The sequence below is a fragment of the Osmerus eperlanus genome, chromosome 12 (genome assembly GCF_963692335.1).
Source record: "Osmerus eperlanus chromosome 12, fOsmEpe2.1, whole genome shotgun sequence".
Taxonomy (NCBI): domain Eukaryota; kingdom Metazoa; phylum Chordata; class Actinopteri; order Osmeriformes; family Osmeridae; genus Osmerus; species Osmerus eperlanus.
Window position 1 is genome coordinate 884,416 of NC_085029.1, and position 18,420 is coordinate 902,835.

At 42.8% G+C, this 18,420-nt stretch overlaps 1 protein-coding gene across 1 annotated transcript in view; it reads left to right on the top strand.

Annotated features, from left to right (window-relative positions):
* The window catches only part of LOC134031618 (protein HEG homolog 1-like), a 92,853-nt gene that overhangs the window by 9,927 nt on the left and 64,506 nt on the right, over nt 1-18,420 (top strand). Inside the window, exons 2-4 of the mRNA XM_062475326.1 lie at nt 7,019-7,138; nt 7,476-7,582; nt 9,355-9,416. Of these exons, the coding sequence (XP_062331310.1) occupies nt 7,526-7,582; nt 9,355-9,416 (119 nt within the window). The 5' untranslated portion in view covers nt 7,019-7,138; nt 7,476-7,525. The remainder of the gene's footprint in view (nt 1-7,018; nt 7,139-7,475; nt 7,583-9,354; nt 9,417-18,420) is intronic.

The following is an 18,420-nucleotide window of genomic DNA, read 5'->3' on the forward strand; positions in this document are numbered from 1 at the left end:
CCAATATCACCTCATAACACAAAATACATACCGGTTTTTCTCCTTAAAGCACAAATATGTATTTGCTTTCCCATCTTTCTTGAAACTGCCTTCCATCCAGAGCCGGATTCAGCCTGCTTTGACTGGAGGTGCAGTGAACATTTCTGGGGGGTAGAATGATTACTGAAAGGGATTGTATTATTTTTTTATATTAATACAATTTTTGAGACTGCTTATCGATTCGAGTGTTAATCATGCGCGGAGCCACACTTCCTAAACATTTGGGGATTAGCCCAAACTTTGGACGTATTCTGGGTTTGATGTGATACTAGATAGGGACTTCCACAGTTAATGCGAGCGCACATAGCGCACAAGCAAAAAAAAATTGCCTTAATTTGAGTGTAAAATAGCTGTTTGAGCTCTATGTAAAATAAACATTGCCGTTTTCCAATTGGTAAAACTTTGTTTAGTGAAGGTGATGTCTTTATCATTTCTGGCACCAAATTGTCAACAGGGGAAGCATAAATATGCATCTAGCTTGGCTGAGTACTCGAACCAAGTTCGAGAGCGATACCAACTTGGGTTGAATGCCCATGGACCTTGGCTGAAAATGCGCATGGGGTACGTTTGCAGAACCGGCTGCATAGGAGTGCTGTCATTCAAACAATGCTCGCCTTCACCCACAGTTAAACTTGGAACTTTGCGTTAAGTAGTTTATGGTCAATGCACGCTGTAAAGCAGCATAGACTTATTTCAATACACCATTTAAGTTTCCGCGGGCCACATAAAATAACGTGGGCTTCAGTTTGACACCTGTTATAACAATAAGAAACATTTCATTTTCCATAAGACCGTCCAGTGATTTCACTTTAGGAGGTTATTTAACATTAATATGAGTTCCCCCTAGCCTGCCTTTGGTCCCCCAGTGGCTAGAAATGTTGATAGGTATAAACCAAGCCCTGGGTTCTCTTGTCCGCCTTTGAGAAAATGAAAGCTGAAATGCTCGGTTTTGAAAATGCTGGTTTTATGACGTCATAAGAGCGAAGGTTACCTCCCCTTTCTCTGCTTTGCCCACCTAGAGAATCTGGCATGCCCATGAGAAACTGAGCTACTACGACCATGCGAGTGCGATATCGGTTTTTACTCAAGATCATGGATTGCAAACAAACGAAGTACACAACAAGTTGCTCAGTGTTTGGATGTACAAATGAAAACCAAAATGTTTTGTTCCTTCATCTGAGCCTCTGAAGACCCAGGGCCTCATGTACTCACGCTTTTGCGCCCATTTCAGGCGTATTTGTTTCGCAATTTGCGCGTAAAAGCATGGCGAGGTATGTACAAACATGCCGCACTGAGGTAAAAGCGCAGACTGCCTGTAGCGGGAACTGAAAATGGCAAATTGTGCTTTTCCATTTCATGCATATGCATTCACGGGAGGGTCAAGGGAAAAGTGGGAGTTTCCCATAAAGAGATGGGAGGGGATGCGTAAAGTGCGCCTAATTATGTATTCCGTGGTATGTACAAAAACCGCCTGTGAAAGCGCACCTCTATTTTGCGGTGACAATTCTCCGCCTGTTAAAAGCAGACGTAAACCAGGATGTGCATATGCCTCCTGGTGAAATGGCAGCCGTAACCCGAGCAAGACGAATTTTGCCACAGGGATCACACTTTTTGAGTTGAGTGAACACAAAATCATTACGCGTTACAGATTAAGCAGCCATGCAATATTACAGTTCCTGGAAGAAATCAAAGATTACATCGAATCTCCGACTCGGCGTTCACATTCCATTCCAGCAGTTGTTAAACTCCTTGCTACATCACAAATATTGGCATCAGGATAATGTCGTCGCTGTTTTGACTTTGGTGGCTGATCCATAATAGAAAGAGAAAAGGAGGCCCATTCAATTGCGCATTTAAATGCTTGCAATGTACGGTATCGTGGGCGGAGAAAGGCGCTGATTACCCGATGACCTGCAGGCTTCGTAAATACAACGTAAACTGAAGTATCACAGCGTGCGCAATCTGCGGGTTGGCCATGGCGCTAATAACGCTACGTTTGCAAATGTACGTACATGAGGCCCTCAGTGTCTTAATAAAATTTTCTCTGGAAATGCGCCGACACAACTTCCTAAAGTTTTGTATGTCTGCGCCAAACATTTCAGCCACGACTGTTTCCTCAACTTGGGCCAATACAAAGCTGGCCTTGCTGACCGTCTGAAATTAAATTCTGGATCAGTACCAACTCTCCTTGGTCCAGCTACAAACCTCTGACAAATAAGTCAACTAACGCTATATCATTTTGTTGCTTTACTGTATATGGTTACCTAGCTTGCTACCCTTAGAATGTGGCTGTAACATTAGCTCTGCAGCCAACAGCTCAGTTACTGTCGCTAATGTAAAAGTAGATAGCATCAAGTATGTGTGTGAATACACACACTGTAACGCGAGTGTTGTACACTTCTTTGTTATTTGGATAACCATTCTGCTGTTGGTGTTATGGCAGGAGCGATATCCGCCTTTCCCCTCATTGAAATGACTATGAGTGTGCACCTCTGCAAACCAGGGTGATCAGATGAGAATGGGCAAATTCGAGGCATCTTACAGCAACGGGGCTACGAGCCATTGCGATACATCCACTGTAAACATTAGCGCATGGTGCCGCCTCTCTCCTCCTCATTAGCATTTAAAGCTACAGACACAGAAACAGCACGTCCTGAGGAAAGCTTGTTGTGGGACTGCTCGTAGTGGCTGTAATTATGCACCAAGGCTGAATTTCGGGAAAGAGACTTCAGATACAACATTAGGGGACCACTAAGGCCTATATAAAAGCATCCAAAAACAGCATGTCATGGGACCTTTAACAAATGTTAAGTAAAAACATAATTCAAACAGACATGAAAAAATAAGTGCATTATGTTAATCTTTTAGCAGTAATCAAAATGTAGTCAAAGGTATATTAACCATTTTTTATTTTTAAATATTTCTGAATTGGTTACCTAGCTGGTCAGCACCTCTCCATTGTGTTGTTTACAAAGTTTTACAAAGTGAAAATATGAAATTCTGGACTGCAGAATGCAATTATAGAGCAGTTGACGTATCACTGCCTTAACATTAAATATTCAAATATGAAAAATATAGTTTTTTTAATTATTTTGAAAAATGTGACAGGTTCCAGTCACAGTTTTTTTTAATTTTTTTTACAGTTTTCATTTTAAAAAACTGTAAAAAAAAATTACACATAACACAAACCATAATTGGGCCGGGTACAGTGCAATGTAGTCAGTACAAAAATACTGGGTGTTAAAACACATATCTAGGATAAGTAAAGAAAGCAGTATCCTGGAATTTGATAGTGTGAATATTGTTTTATTTTTATGTACTGAAATAATCATTAGAACGTTGAGCGCCGGTTAACACAAAACAATCACACCTCTCTTAAGCTTTCCAGGTTTATCAACATTCAGATACGTGTATCTTCTACAACTAATTTCAGATTTCAACTATATTTCATTTAAGAAGCATACGGATTCTGGTTTGGCATAATGAAAATTACTTTTATCATATCTTTGATAAAAAGAGGTGTGATTCGGTAAAATAGTCACAAGAGGACCTTATGTTACTAAGGAATCTGTTTCGTTATGTGCTGATTTGAGCCATGGGATGAATCATGTCTCAAACAGGAGGGATGGAGATAACGAAAGAGTGTTTATAGCATTTGGATTTAAAACTATTCAAGAAAACTTTAAGAAAAACACTTTTTTAGCATACCCTATTTGCTAGATTAATAGTTATGGGAACTGTATATTTTATGTGATGATTATGTATGACTATGTTTCTTTGATCTTTTTTGATCTTCGAACCCTGGAAGATTAGCCCTTAAAGGGCTAAAGGGTATCGCAATAAACAGAATAAACAGAATACCTTTATCAAAACTCTTAAAAACCGTAGATTTGACTATTTTGACTTAAAATGTTATCCCATATACCTTCAAAGTATATTCATAGTTTCCTCTTCAAAACATCAGTGTTTCAGTTCATAACCTTGCATGATCCTCTCTAAACCAATCTTTTATGTAACTTTCTAATCGTTTCCTCATAATTTTTCACATACATTTCCTCAAACCATTCTTTGACCAACACAGCTGGTTGGCGTTTACCGTCTATTTACTTAATTTCGCTCTAGTATAACTCTTCCAATTGTATTAGATCCAATTTATAAACCAGGGGTATACCCTCTGGGATCACCTTTGTAAGAGCTCAACGTAATGGGACTCTTTTAGCCCCCAACTTTCTCCATCTCTCCTCGGGATTTCTGTAACTTCTTGGTCAAAGGAGAAAAAAAAAAAAAACACACTCCTCTCTATATTTATTCAACTCAATCTGACTCCACACAAATATTACAAGTTCAGGGACTCTAACCCTTGGAGAGGACTATAACCTCTCCTTTTTTATAAACACAAAACAAGTTCAGGGACTCTAACCCTTGGAGAGAACTCTAACCTCTCCTTTCTTATAAACACATAACAAGTTCAGGGACTCTAACCCTTGGAGAGGACTCTAACCTCTCCTTGACAAAGACAAAACACGTATAGGGACTCTCACCCTCTTGAAAAGGACTCTAACCTCTCCTTGACAAAGACAAAACACATATAGGGAATCTTACCCTCTTGGAGAGGACTCTACCCTCTCCTTGACAAAGACAAAACACGTGTTAGGACTCTCACCCTTTTGGAGAGGACTCTAACCTCTCCTTGACAAAGACAAAAACAAAACACAAAAACGGTTGATTTCCCACCACTGTTGGTTTGATTAGGTACGATGAAACATAGTCATCGTCTAAATTTGGTTCTCAGTTCCGAATAGCAGTACACTGAATTAACAGGTGTCTGCTTACCTTTTTTTTTATGTTGAGGGGCCCCTGACGATTACGTCTGCCTCCTCGTACCGGTGTATGGGTCTCTCTCCCGATCCGTCGGTCAGGCCGGAACCCTCTGGACTCCCTCTTTTCAGCGTCGGGGTCAACAGTTGAAGGACTTAAATTCTTTGTGTCTATTCCAATATGTAATGATGGTATTCAATGACACAAGTCTGTGTTCTAGAAAGAGTGGTCTGGAGTCGCAGAGGTCCGATAATATCAGCTTTAATACAGCAGTTGGAAATCAACAAGTACAGAGCTCTGGGGTTGTCTACGTTTCCCTACCCGCAACAGAGTTTGGGTTGGTTCACGCAGTCCAACTGGCTGTCTGTCCCTGCTCCAGCATATATTATACAGTGCAATTAAAACAGAAAGATGAAAAGAGGGTTGAGCTTGTTCTCTCGTGCATCAGGGAGTTGTTCTTGCCGACGCATCCCACCTGCTCAGGTGCCGTCTCTACCCCACAGATGAAACTGGCCCTTCTAAATGTTAGATCACTAAATAACAAAACATTTCTAGTTAATGATCTGGTCAAAGAAAACAACTTAGACTGCATCTATCTAACAGAAACCTGGTTAAACAATGACACGGCAACAGCAACTTTGATAGAAGCGTGTCCGCCTGATTACAGCTTTCACCAAGTTTCAAGGACATCAAAAAAAGGTGGAGGAGTCGCAGCTATTTTCTCCTCTAAACTGTTGTTCAAAATCACTGAGCTAGGTGAATTCACATCATATGAATATCTTTCTATAGAGCTCAAAACCGAATCAATACTTTTTGTTATTATATATCGGCCACCCAAGCACTCGCCAATATTCATACAAGAATTCTCTGAACTATTATCACTATGTGTCACTAGATATGACAAAGTAGTTTTAAACGGAGACTTAAATATCCAAGTAAATAAAAAAGCAGACCCAAGAACTATTGAGCTCTTAAATCTCCTTGACAGTTTCAATCTAACTCAACACATAACAGACCCAACACACCGGCACGGAAACACACTAGATCTAGTGATAACAACTGGACTAAATATCAATAATATTTCAATAACTGATCTACCCCTCTCAGACCATCATTATATACTTTTTAATGTGGAAATTATCCTAACAAAAAACAAAAAAGAATTCTTAGTCCATAGAAGATATTTAGACAATACAGCTATGATGACATTTTCTGAACAATTTGCTCTATATGAGCCGACTAACCATGATTGCTCTCTGAATGAAATGGTAGAGAACCTCAATGATGCACTATTATCTGTGTTAGACTCTGTTGCACCACTGAAAACCAAAAAGAAGTGCACAAGCATAACCTCCCCATGGCTGAGAAATAAAAATGTTAGTGAAACGAAAAGAAAATGCCATGCAGCAGAGAGAAAATGGAGGAAAACAAAGATCAATATCCACTACAATATCTACAAAGATACACTAACCACCTATAACAAAACCATCCGTCTAGCAAGGAGAGAATATTTCTCCAACATTATTACAGAAAATGCCAGAAATTCCAGTTCTTTTCCAGTTAATATGTTGTTAGTTATTTACTCATGCTTTGTAAAGGTAATGTAAATGGTTTGTTCACCATTTGCTAATGCTTTCTATACCAGCTCATGTACCATTAACAGATTATAAACTACTGGTTTGCAACTATATTAACAAGCTGTCTATAAAGTATGGTAATGCAGTTATCAAACACCTTATGAATTGTATTATGAATCAAATCCATAATGTTTAACAGTGTTTATTAATGATTAACATAGCATTTAATAATAAGCTTATTAACTATTTAATAATGTATTGTTAATGTTTCAAAATGTTTTATAAAGGGTTAACTACCTATTAGTTAACACTTTGTAAATGCCAAAAAGCGTTGACTTATTATAAAGTGTTACCAACATTTTTCCTGTTGCTATATTCACTAGTGCACAGTTCCCGTGATGCATTCGGTGATTAAGATGCCACAAATATTAATAACTGGAATTATAGATAGTGCCGTGCCCGTGATGCAGCTGGTGATGACAGTTCAAGAATTGTACTGTAATGTATTATACATTCTTTACCGACCACCGCCCCTTTTCACCAGAGCGTGTTACAAATGTTTTGTGTGTGCCTTTTTTGTTCAGATCCTTGTATCCCAAACCCATGTGGGGTGGGTAGCACCTGTCAGAGGCGTTATAATGGCTCCATCTGTTTATGTGAACCCGGCCAATCCTACTCTGTCAACGAGAAACGTTGTGAAGGAGGTGGGTATCTTAACATGCATGCAACCCATAAATAACCTTTATCACTCAAGGTTAGTATCTGTTGGCATATCAGCCTCCTTAAAGGCTTTTAGTTTGTTTTTTGAGTGATTTGCATAAATTATTTGGGGGTCTATGCCTGTACGTATTAGGTGTTAATATGTTTCAATCAAGTAACTAGGGAAGTTGATAGATTTAAAGCTATGATAAAAACGTTTTAGGGGGGGACAAACTGTCAATTATAAAGTGTCTTCCCTCCCTGGGAAGACATTCATCTATTTATTAGGTTTTTATCTTTTTGTGGTTTAGCATATTTTAACCTCTTGTTTTTACATTTTAGCCAAGGTTTTCCCTGGATCTCTGGTCCTGTCGAGTGCCTTTAAGAAAGGGATGGAGGATAAGGCATCAAAGCTGTTCCAAGAGAAAGCTGACAAAATAATTAATGCGGTAACATTTTGTTTCTGACAAAGTTTAAAGGATTTTCTTGTCACTTTCAGAACAGTGTAAGACCGCAGCCTTATCCACCACTATACCAAAGAAGGTGGTAAACCTAAATCTATTGACCTAGCAAAAAAGTGGTGGTTTGGTCTATTAAAACTAATGATCAGCCCGGGATTTTAACTAGGCGTATTATGGTTTGGGATGACCATATGATTTTCTGGGTCACAAAAACTCATATTGATGATGTCTTTATTAGGACATGGGGCCAGTTGCAAAAAATAGACAGTCTTAGACTTAAATGTTACTTTGTCAGACTTGCCATAGACAGGTATTTTACCTGTTGCATAAAGCTTCCCTTTGAGTGACTAATGTAACGGTGCGTTTACACTGCAGCGATGCAAATCGCTTACCATCGCATGCTTTCCCACAGTGCACCACGCTCGGGGGCGTGTCAGACAGATTAATGCAGAGTTGTAGTTCTCTAAAGTCACTGTTGTAGTTCGTATAATGTCATGGAAAAGTGTGCAGACTTGGGTTTACGTACTCGCAAAATTGATCAAAATACAACTTGTAGCCTATACAAAATACAAAAATGTTTAATAAACATACAAGTTGACGTGTAAAAATGTTTGATTATATTACTCAAAGTGTCTGCTAATCTGTCGATACGACTAGGGAGTCCCAGCCAGGCTAGCTAGCTAGTTACCACAGAACGAAGTTACGTAATGTGACAAGACTGAATTTGAAAGTACAAAAAACCCACCAGGAGCACCGACAACATCGGCAACCCTGCGCCAGGCCTCATTCTTTTTATTAATGTCTCTGTACAAATACAGAGACGTATCGTACAGGACTGGATATGCAGCTACACAAGCGATTAGTTTCTCCTCCATCTTTAAACTGAAAGCTAGAAATGTTTACCATGGTTGCTACGTTATGAGAAACAAGAAAACACTCCGATTGGCCATCGCTAGCGAAAATCGTTCCTCATTTGCATAAAGTTGAGAAAATCTCAACTCGAATAGCTTGGATCGCGTTGCGTCGCTACCCACAATGCACCACGCAAGCGATTCGCCTGGTTCAATTGAAAATGAATGGAAAGCATGTTGTCACGTCGCTCGCGACGCTGCAGTGTAAACGCACTGTAAGACTGACTTTTATGTGTTGCCTGTCGCGACACAATAACGGCAGAAGATTGACACATTTAAACTTGCTGAAAAGCTGTATCTGTTGGTGGAATACAATACTAAAAAAGTTGTGTCATTAAGTTCATTTGTATGCGTCTTTAAGCTTCTTAATTTAACCTCAACACTACTTCCATTTATCTCCAACAACTCCGACGCAGGTGACTAGTGTCAATGCAATGACTTATGTTTTCATCTACTCACTCGTTTAATAAAATTACATTTTAGTCGAAAAGCAGACCCCAGTTAAAATTCTGAGTTAACAAACGTCAATTTCCTTTTTGTAATAGATTATGCTAAGATAACAGATGGTTGGCATAGCAACAAATCCCTTACCGCAGGCTTAGCCAGGGGGAGAGGGGGAACTTTCAAACCTCAAATTAAGTCAGTCTTACTATTTATGCAACAGGCAGACTTAATTAGACTAGTCTAACTTTACAATTTAAGACTGTGTAAGGCTAAGACTAGTCCTTAACTAAGTTTATGCAACTGGCCCCAGTCTCAAAGTCAAAAAACAAGTTCAAGTATTGAAATTAGGTAATTGATTCAGTACAAACTTAACCCTAACCCTAGCATTTTCTACCCCAATCGCAGATGAGGAAGATTTTGGGTAGTGATGTTGATGGATACCTCCAGTCCACAGTGTTGGAACTCAGGTCAGTGTTGTTATTTTGGTGGATTTTGATCTTTTGTAAATATATATATATATTTTTTTTTTGTTGTTGCATGTTTATCACTGTGTTATATCACACTTCCATTTAATTACACTTTTTAATAGTTTACGAACTGAGGATACAAGTTGTTGTAGCTTTGCAAGTGGAATTGTTGCCCATTCCTGCTTGATACAAGCTGCTCAACAGTCATAGGTCACTATTGTCTGGTTCTTCTCTTCATGATGCGCCATGCATTTTCAATAGGAGATAGATCTGGACTGCAGGCAGGTTAGTCATGAGCTCGGGCCAAGAGAACTCTGCAGTGTTTTTGCATAGCGTTGATGTCTGGCTTCCTCCTTGAGTGACAGAGTTTCAGGTTGCATTTCAGGATGCAGCGGTGAACTGTGTTAAGTAACAACGGTTTTCTGAAGTACTCCCAAGCCCACGTGATTATATTTATCACAGTTGCATGAAGATTGCTCAGGCAATGCCACATGAGGGCTCAAAGGTCAAACACCTTTAACAGTGGTTTCTGGCCTTGCCCTTTATGCAATGAGATTTCTCAGAATTACCTGAATCTTTTCACAATATCATGCACAGTAGATGATGAAAGACTTAAATTATTTTACAATCTTGAGTTGAGAAATGTTCTTTTTGAACTGACTGACAATGCTCTCATGAAGTTTGCCACAAAGTGGTGAGCCATGACCCATTCTTGCTTGCAAAGACTGAGCTTTCGGGGGATGCTCCTACCATGTCCAATCTTGATACCCTCCCCTTTTGGTTATAACCTGATTATTGTAGAACCCTCCAAAATGGTGTTACATGAATATTCCCCCCAAAATTCAGTTTGTTTAGAGTGCAGGTATCAAATTCTAAATTTGATATTTACAAATCACAATTAAATTGGTCAGTGTAAACATTGAATATATTTTATTTTTACATTTGTTGGTCAAGGTTTCGAGAGACTTGATAACCCATTTTTGTTTTTATTGCATTTTAGAAAATATCAAAACCAGAAGTCCAAGTCAAACATTGGAATTCTAGACTTACCATTAACAATAACAGTTGGAAATGTCAGCTAAGAAAGTTAATGCTTCCAAAATGATCTTTGAATTGCACCTACTGAAGGCAGTATTGTCACTGAAATGAAATGTAATTGTAAGAAAAACACATTGGATAAAAAGAAATATAAGGAGAGGGTTTAACAATGGTCAATTGTGAAACTAAAATACATTACAAATTAGGAATAGGCATTTGACTATTATTCGACTATTTCACTGTTAAAATAGTATCCGAAAAAACGTGAGGATATCCGTATAGTTTGTATTTTTTAATGCTGCTGCGGATCTGTTAGGCAATTAGCCTGATATGACACAAAGAATAGGCTACAGTAAAAGTGGTACAAGTATTGTGACCGTAAAGATATTAGATTAAATAAGGGTTAAATAAAGAAAACAAATGCAGATCAATTTATTGAACATGATGAAAAGACAATGGACTTGAAAAGATGCTGCGTCTTCAGACGAAGGCTCTTAACCGAGCTAAGCCTATTACCGTGTTAAATAAAAAGTACAAACATTGTATGAACTTACACACATTAGGTTTTAAGTTTAGGTCATTGGTAAAAGCAAACAAAAGACACATGGAGAAATGTTGCATAGGCTATTAACTTGAAAATAAATGAATAATTGGAACTGGAATACGGCGCACAACCACACGAATGTAGAGTACGGAGGTGATTTAGGATCAGGCCGGCAGTTGACAAGACTTGATGCTGGACCTGAGGTTACTGGTAGGGATGCACCGATACCATTTTTTAAGGACCGAGTACGAGTACCGATATTTTTTCTCTGTTACTCACCGATACCTATACATTTGGAATTTCAATTTTTTTTGGGGGGGGTGATGTGGCAGTTTTCCAAGCACAACACAGTGAGACTAATGAATGTAGGACAGCTTATTTATTATTACTCGAATGAAACAAGTATTATTTGTATGTGCTTATCACAAACTTAAAGCACAAATGTCAGTGAATGTCCAATAACCTTCAAAGGGCATAATTACCTGTAAGAAAGGCTGGTGGGATCAGCCAATAGGAGACAGAATACGCTTGTCAGACTTTGGTCTTCCGCAGTAATACCGCACTAAGTTTTCTTTTATCAATGAGCAATCTTTAATTTAGTGAAATGGTGCGTTCATGATAAAATTAAGTTGGTTGTTGTTCTTAGTCCTCGGATTGTTTAACCTTATTTAATTCTGCAAAGTTTATAAATAGTCTATGTAGCGGTTGGAGAATTGTGTATACTGCGCTGTGGAAGTTTCGTTTTCGACAGTGGTCGGATTTCATCAATAGGGCTTATAATGTTAATAGACCGTATAATATTTGTTTAATTATGGCATTGGTAACATATTATTTGTGGTTTATTCTGTAATATGCTGTGTCGGGAGTGTGATGTTAATTGTCTACATTCTGTGTTGTTTTAACACCACCACACTCATTCATGTAAGAAACTGAAAATTGAGCTAATTTCCTAGCAATAAATCTACAGAAGAAAGCCATGTCCAAGAGTTGTGTTTTAACAGGCACCCCGGGAGCGAACACAACGCACCAACCAGCTATATATATTTAGTTATTTAATTTCTCACCTACATTACCACATATAGTCATAATATTATTTTATTTTTTTAAGGTGAGGTATCGGTCTTTGGTATCGGGGGTATTTTTACGAGTACAATACATGAGCCTGGTATCAGTGTACAGTGAGGTACTGCTTAGCCAGGACATGAGCCTGGTATCAGTGTACAGTGAGGTACTGCTTAGCCAGGACATGAGCCTGGTATCAGTGTACAGTGAGGTACTGCTTAGCCAGGACATGAGCCTGGTATCAGTGTACAGTGAGGTACTGCTTAGCCAGGACATGAGCCTGGTATCAGTGTACAGTGAGGTACTTCTTAGCCAGGACATGAGCCTGGTATCAGTGTACAGTGAGGTACTGCTTAGCCAGGACATGAGCCTGGTATCAGTGTACAGTGAGGTACTGCTTAGCCAGGACATGAGCCTGGTATCAGTGTACAGTGAGGTACTGCTTAGCCAGGACATGAGCCTGGTATCAGTGTACAGTGAGGTACTGCTTAGCCAGGACATGAGCCTGGTATCAGTGTACAGTGAGGTACTGCTTAGCCAGGACATGAGCCTGGTATCAGTGTACAGTGAGGTACTGCTTAGCCAGGACATGAGCCTGGTATCAGTGTACAGTGAGGTACTGCTTAGCCAGGACATGAGCCTGGTATCAGTGTACAGTGAGGTACTGCTTAGCCAGGACATGAGCCTGGTATCAGTGTACAGTGAGGTACTGCTTAGCCAGGACATGAGCCTGGTATCAGTGTACAGTGAGGTACTGCTTAGCCAGGACATGAGCCTGGTATCAGTGTACAGTGAGGTACTTCTTAGCCAGGACATGAGCCTGGTATCAGTGTACAGTGAGGTACTGCTTAGCCAGGACATGAGCCTGGTATCAGTGTACAGTGAGGTACTGCTTAGCCAGGACATGAGCCTGGTATCAGTGTACAGTGAGGTACTGCTTAGCCAGGACATGAGCCTGGTATCAGTGTACAGTGAGGTACTGCTTAGCCAGGACATGAGCCTGGTATCAGTGTACAGTGAGGTACTGCTTAGCCAGGACATGAGCCTGGTATCAGTGTACAGTGAGGTACTGCTTAGCCAGGACATGAGCCTGGTATCAGTGTACAGTGAGGTACTGCTTAGCCAGGACATGAGCCTGGTATCAGTGTACAGTGAGGTACTGCTTAGCCAGGACATGAGCCTGGTATCAGTGTACAGTGAGGTACTGCTTAGCCAGGACATGAGCCTGGTATCAGTGTACAGTGAGGTACTGCTTAGCCAGGACATGAGCCTGGTATCAGTGTACAGTGAGGTACTGCTTAGCCAGGACATGAGCCTGGTATCAGTGTACAGTGAGGTACTGCTTAGCCAGGACATGAGCCTGGTATCAGTGTACAGTGAGGTACTGCTTAGCCAGGACATGAGCCTGGTATCAGTGTACAGTGAGGTACTGCTTAGCCAGGACATGAGCCTGGTATCAGTGTACAGTGAGGTACTGCTTAGCCAGGACATGAGCCTGGTATCAGTGTACAGTGAGGTACTGCTTAGCCAGGACATGAGCCTGGTATCAGTGTACAGTGAGGTACTGCTTAGCCAGGACATGAGCCTGGTATCAGTGTACAGTGAGGTACTGCTTAGCCAGGACATGAGCCTGGTATCAGTGTACAGTGAGGTACTGCTTAGCCAGGACATGAGCCTGGTATCAGTGTACAGTGAGGTACTGCTTAGCCAGGACATGAGCCTGGTATCAGTGTACAGTGAGGTACTGCTTAGCCAGGACATGAGCCTGGTATCAGTGTACAGTGAGGTACTGCTTAGCCAGGACATGAGCCTGGTATCAGTGTACAGTGAGGTACTGCTTAGCCAGGACATGAGCCTGGTATCAGTGTACAGTGAGGTACTGCTTAGCCAGGACATGAGCCTGGTATCAGTGTACAGTGAGGTACTGCTTAGCCAGGACATGAGCCTGGTATCAGTGTACAGTGAGGTACTGCTTAGCCAGGACATGAGCCTGGTATCAGTGTACAGTGAGGTACTGCTTAGCCAGGACATGAGCCTGGTATCAGTGTACAGTGAGGTACTGCTTAGCCAGGACATGAGCCTGGTATCAGTGTACAGTGAGGTACTGCTTAGCCAGGACATGAGCCTGGTATCAGTGTACAGTGAGGTACTGCTTAGCCAGGACATGAGCCTGGTATCAGTGTACAGTGAGGTACTGCTTAGCCAGGACATGAGCCTGGTATCAGTGTACAGTGAGGTACTGCTTAGCCAGGACATGAGCCTGGTATCAGTGTACAGTGAGGTACTGCTTAGCCAGGACATGAGCCTGGTATCAGTGTACAGTGAGGTACTGCTTAGCCAGGACATGAGCCTGGTATCAGTGTACAGTGAGGTACTGCTTAGCCAGGACATGAGCCTGGTATCAGTGTACAGTGAGGTACTGCTTAGCCAGGACATGAGCCTGGTATCAGTGTACAGTGAGGTACTGCTTAGCCAGGACATGAGCCTGGTATCAGTGTACAGTGAGGTACTGCTTAGCCAGGACATGAGCCTGGTATCAGTGTACAGTGAGGTACTGCTTAGCCAGGACATGAGCCTGGTATCAGTGTACAGTGAGGTACTGCTTAGCCAGGACATGAGCCTGGTATCAGTGTACAGTGAGGTACTGCTTAGCCAGGACATGAGCCTGGTATCAGTGTACAGTGAGGTACTGCTTAGCCAGGACATGAGCCTGGTATCAGTGTACAGTGAGGTACTGCTTAGCCAGGACATGAGCCTGGTATCAGTGTACAGTGAGGTACTGCTTAGCCAGGACATGAGCCTGGTATCAGTGTACAGTGAGGTACTGCTTAGCCAGGACATGAGCCTGGTATCAGTGTACAGTGAGGTACTGCTTAGCCAGGACATGAGCCTGGTATCAGTGTACAGTGAGGTACTGCTTAGCCAGGACATGAGCCTGGTATCAGTGTACAGTGAGGTACTGCTTAGCCAGGACATGAGCCTGGTATCAGTGTACAGTGAGGTACTGCTTAGCCAGGACATGAGCCTGGTATCAGTGTACAGTGAGGTACTGCTTAGCCAGGACATGAGCCTGGTATCAGTGTACAGTGAGGTACTGCTTAGCCAGGACATGAGCCTGGTATCAGTGTACAGTGAGGTACTGCTTAGCCAGGACATGAGCCTGGTATCAGTGTACAGTGAGGTACTGCTTAGCCAGGACATGAGCCTGGTATCAGTGTACAGTGAGGTACTGCTTAGCCAGGACATGAGCCTGGTATCAGTGTACAGTGAGGTACTGCTTAGCCAGGACATGAGCCTGGTATCAGTGTACAGTGAGGTACTGCTTAGCCAGGACATGAGCCTGGTATCAGTGTACAGTGAGGTACTGCTTAGCCAGGACATGAGCCTGGTATCAGTGTACAGTGAGGTACTGCTTAGCCAGGACATGAGCCTGGTATCAGTGTACAGTGAGGTACTGCTTAGCCAGGACATGAGCCTGGTATCAGTGTACAGTGAGGTACTGCTTAGCCAGGACATGAGCCTGGTATCAGTGTACAGTGAGGTACTGCTTAGCCAGGACATGAGCCTGGTATCAGTGTACAGTGAGGTACTGCTTAGCCAGGACATGAGCCTGGTATCAGTGTACAGTGAGGTACTGCTTAGCCAGGACATGAGCCTGGTATCAGTGTACAGTGAGGTACTGCTTAGCCAGGACATGAGCCTGGTATCAGTGTACAGTGAGGTACTGCTTAGCCAGGACATGAGCCTGGTATCAGTGTACAGTGAGGTACTGCTTAGCCAGGACATGAGCCTGGTATCAGTGTACAGTGAGGTACTGCTTAGCCAGGACATGAGCCTGGTATCAGTGTACAGTGAGGTACTGCTTAGCCAGGACATGAGCCTGGTATCAGTGTACAGTGAGGTACTGCTTAGCCAGGACATGAGCCTGGTATCAGTGTACAGTGAGGTACTGCTTAGCCAGGACATGAGCCTGGTATCAGTGTACAGTGAGGTACTGCTTAGCCAGGACATGAGCCTGGTATCAGTGTACAGTGAGGTACTGCTTAGCCAGGACATGAGCCTGGTATCAGTGTACAGTGAGGTACTGCTTAGCCAGGACATGAGCCTGGTATCAGTGTACAGTGAGGTACTGCTTAGCCAGGACATGAGCCTGGTATCAGTGTACAGTGAGGTACTGCTTAGCCAGGACATGAGCCTGGTATCAGTGTACAGTGAGGTACTGCTTAGCCAGGACATGAGCCTGGTATCAGTGTACAGTGAGGTACTGCTTAGCCAGGACATGAGCCTGGTATCAGTGTACAGTGAGGTACTGCTTAGCCAGGACATGAGCCTGGTATCAGTGTACAGTGAGGTACTGCTTAGCCAGGACATGAGCCTGGTATCAGTGTACAGTGAGGTACTGCTTAGCCAGGACATGAGCCTGGTATCAGTGTACAGTGAGGTACTGCTTAGCCAGGACATGAGCCTGGTATCAGTGTACAGTGAGGTACTGCTTAGCCAGGACATGAGCCTGGTATCAGTGTACAGTGAGGTACTGCTTAGCCAGGACATGAGCCTGGTATCAGTGTACAGTGAGGTACTGCTTAGCCAGGACATGAGCCTGGTATCAGTGTACAGTGAGGTACTGCTTAGCCAGGACATGAGCCTGGTATCAGTGTACAGTGAGGTACTGCTTAGCCAGGACATGAGCCTGGTATCAGTGTACAGTGAGGTACTGCTTAGCCAGGACATGAGCCTGGTATCAGTGTACAGTGAGGTACTGCTTAGCCAGGACATGAGCCTGGTATCAGTGTACAGTGAGGTACTGCTTAGCCAGGACATGAGCCTGGTATCAGTGTACAGTGAGGTACTGCTTAGCCAGGACATGAGCCTGGTATCAGTGTACAGTGAGGTACTGCTTAGCCAGGACATGAGCCTGGTATCAGTGTACAGTGAGGTACTGCTTAGCCAGGACATGAGCCTGGTATCAGTGTACAGTGAGGTACTGCTTAGCCAGGACATGAGCCTGGTATCAGTGTACAGTGAGGTACTGCTTAGCCAGGACATGAGCCTGGTATCAGTGTACAGTGAGGTACTGCTTAGCCAGGACATGAGCCTGGTATCAGTGTACAGTGAGGTACTGCTTAGCCAGGACATGAGCCTGGTATCAGTGTACAGTGAGGTACTGCTTAGCCAGGACATGAGCCTGGTATCAGTGTACAGTGAGGTACTGCTTAGCCAGGACATGAGCCTGGTATCAGTGTACAGTGAGGTACTGCTTAGCCAGGACATGAGCCTGGTATCAGTGTACAGTGAGGTACTGCTTAGCCAGGACATGAGCCTGGTATCAGTGTACAGTGAGGTACTGCTTAGCCAGGACATGAGCCTGGTATCAGTGTACAGTGAGGTACTGCTTAGCCAGGACATGAGCCTGGTATCAGTGTACAGTGAGGTACTGCTTAGCCAGGACATGAGCCTGGTATCAGTGTACAGTGAGGTACTGCTTAGCCAGGACATGAGCCTGGTATCAGTGTACAGTGAGGTACTGCTTAGCCAGGACATGAGCCTGGTATCAGTGTACAGTGAGGTACTGCTTAGCCAGGACATGAGCCTGGTATCAGTGTACAGTGAGGTACTGCTTAGCCAGGACATGAGCCTGGTATCAGTGTACAGTGAGGTACTGCTTAGCCAGGACATGAGCCTGGTATCAGTGTACAGTGAGGTACTGCTTAGCCAGGACATGAGCCTGGTATCAGTGTACAGTGAGGTACTGCTTAGCCAGGACATGAGCCTGGTATCAGTGTACAGTGAGGTACTGCTTAGCCAGGACATGAGCCTGGTATCAGTGTACAGTGAGGTACTGCTTAGCCAGGACATGAGCCTGGTATCAGTGTACAGTGAGGTACTGCTTAGCCAGGACATGAGCCTGGTATCAGTGTACAGTGAGGTACTGCTTAGCCAGGACATGAGCCTGGTATCAGTGTACAGTGAGGTACTGCTTAGCCAGGACATGAGCCTGGTATCAGTGTACAGTGAGGTACTGCTTAGCCAGGACATGAGCCTGGTATCAGTGTACAGTGAGGTACTGCTTAGCCAGGACATGAGCCTGGTATCAGTGTACAGTGAGGTACTGCTTAGCCAGGACATGAGCCTGGTATCAGTGTACAGTGAGGTACTGCTTAGCCAGGACATGAGCCTGGTATCAGTGTACAGTGAGGTACTGCTTAGCCAGGACATGAGCCTGGTATCAGTGTACAGTGAGGTACTGCTTAGCCAGGACATGAGCCTGGTATCAGTGTACAGTGAGGTACTGCTTAGCCAGGACATGAGCCTGGTATCAGTGTACAGTGAGGTACTGCTTAGCCAGGACATGAGCCTGGT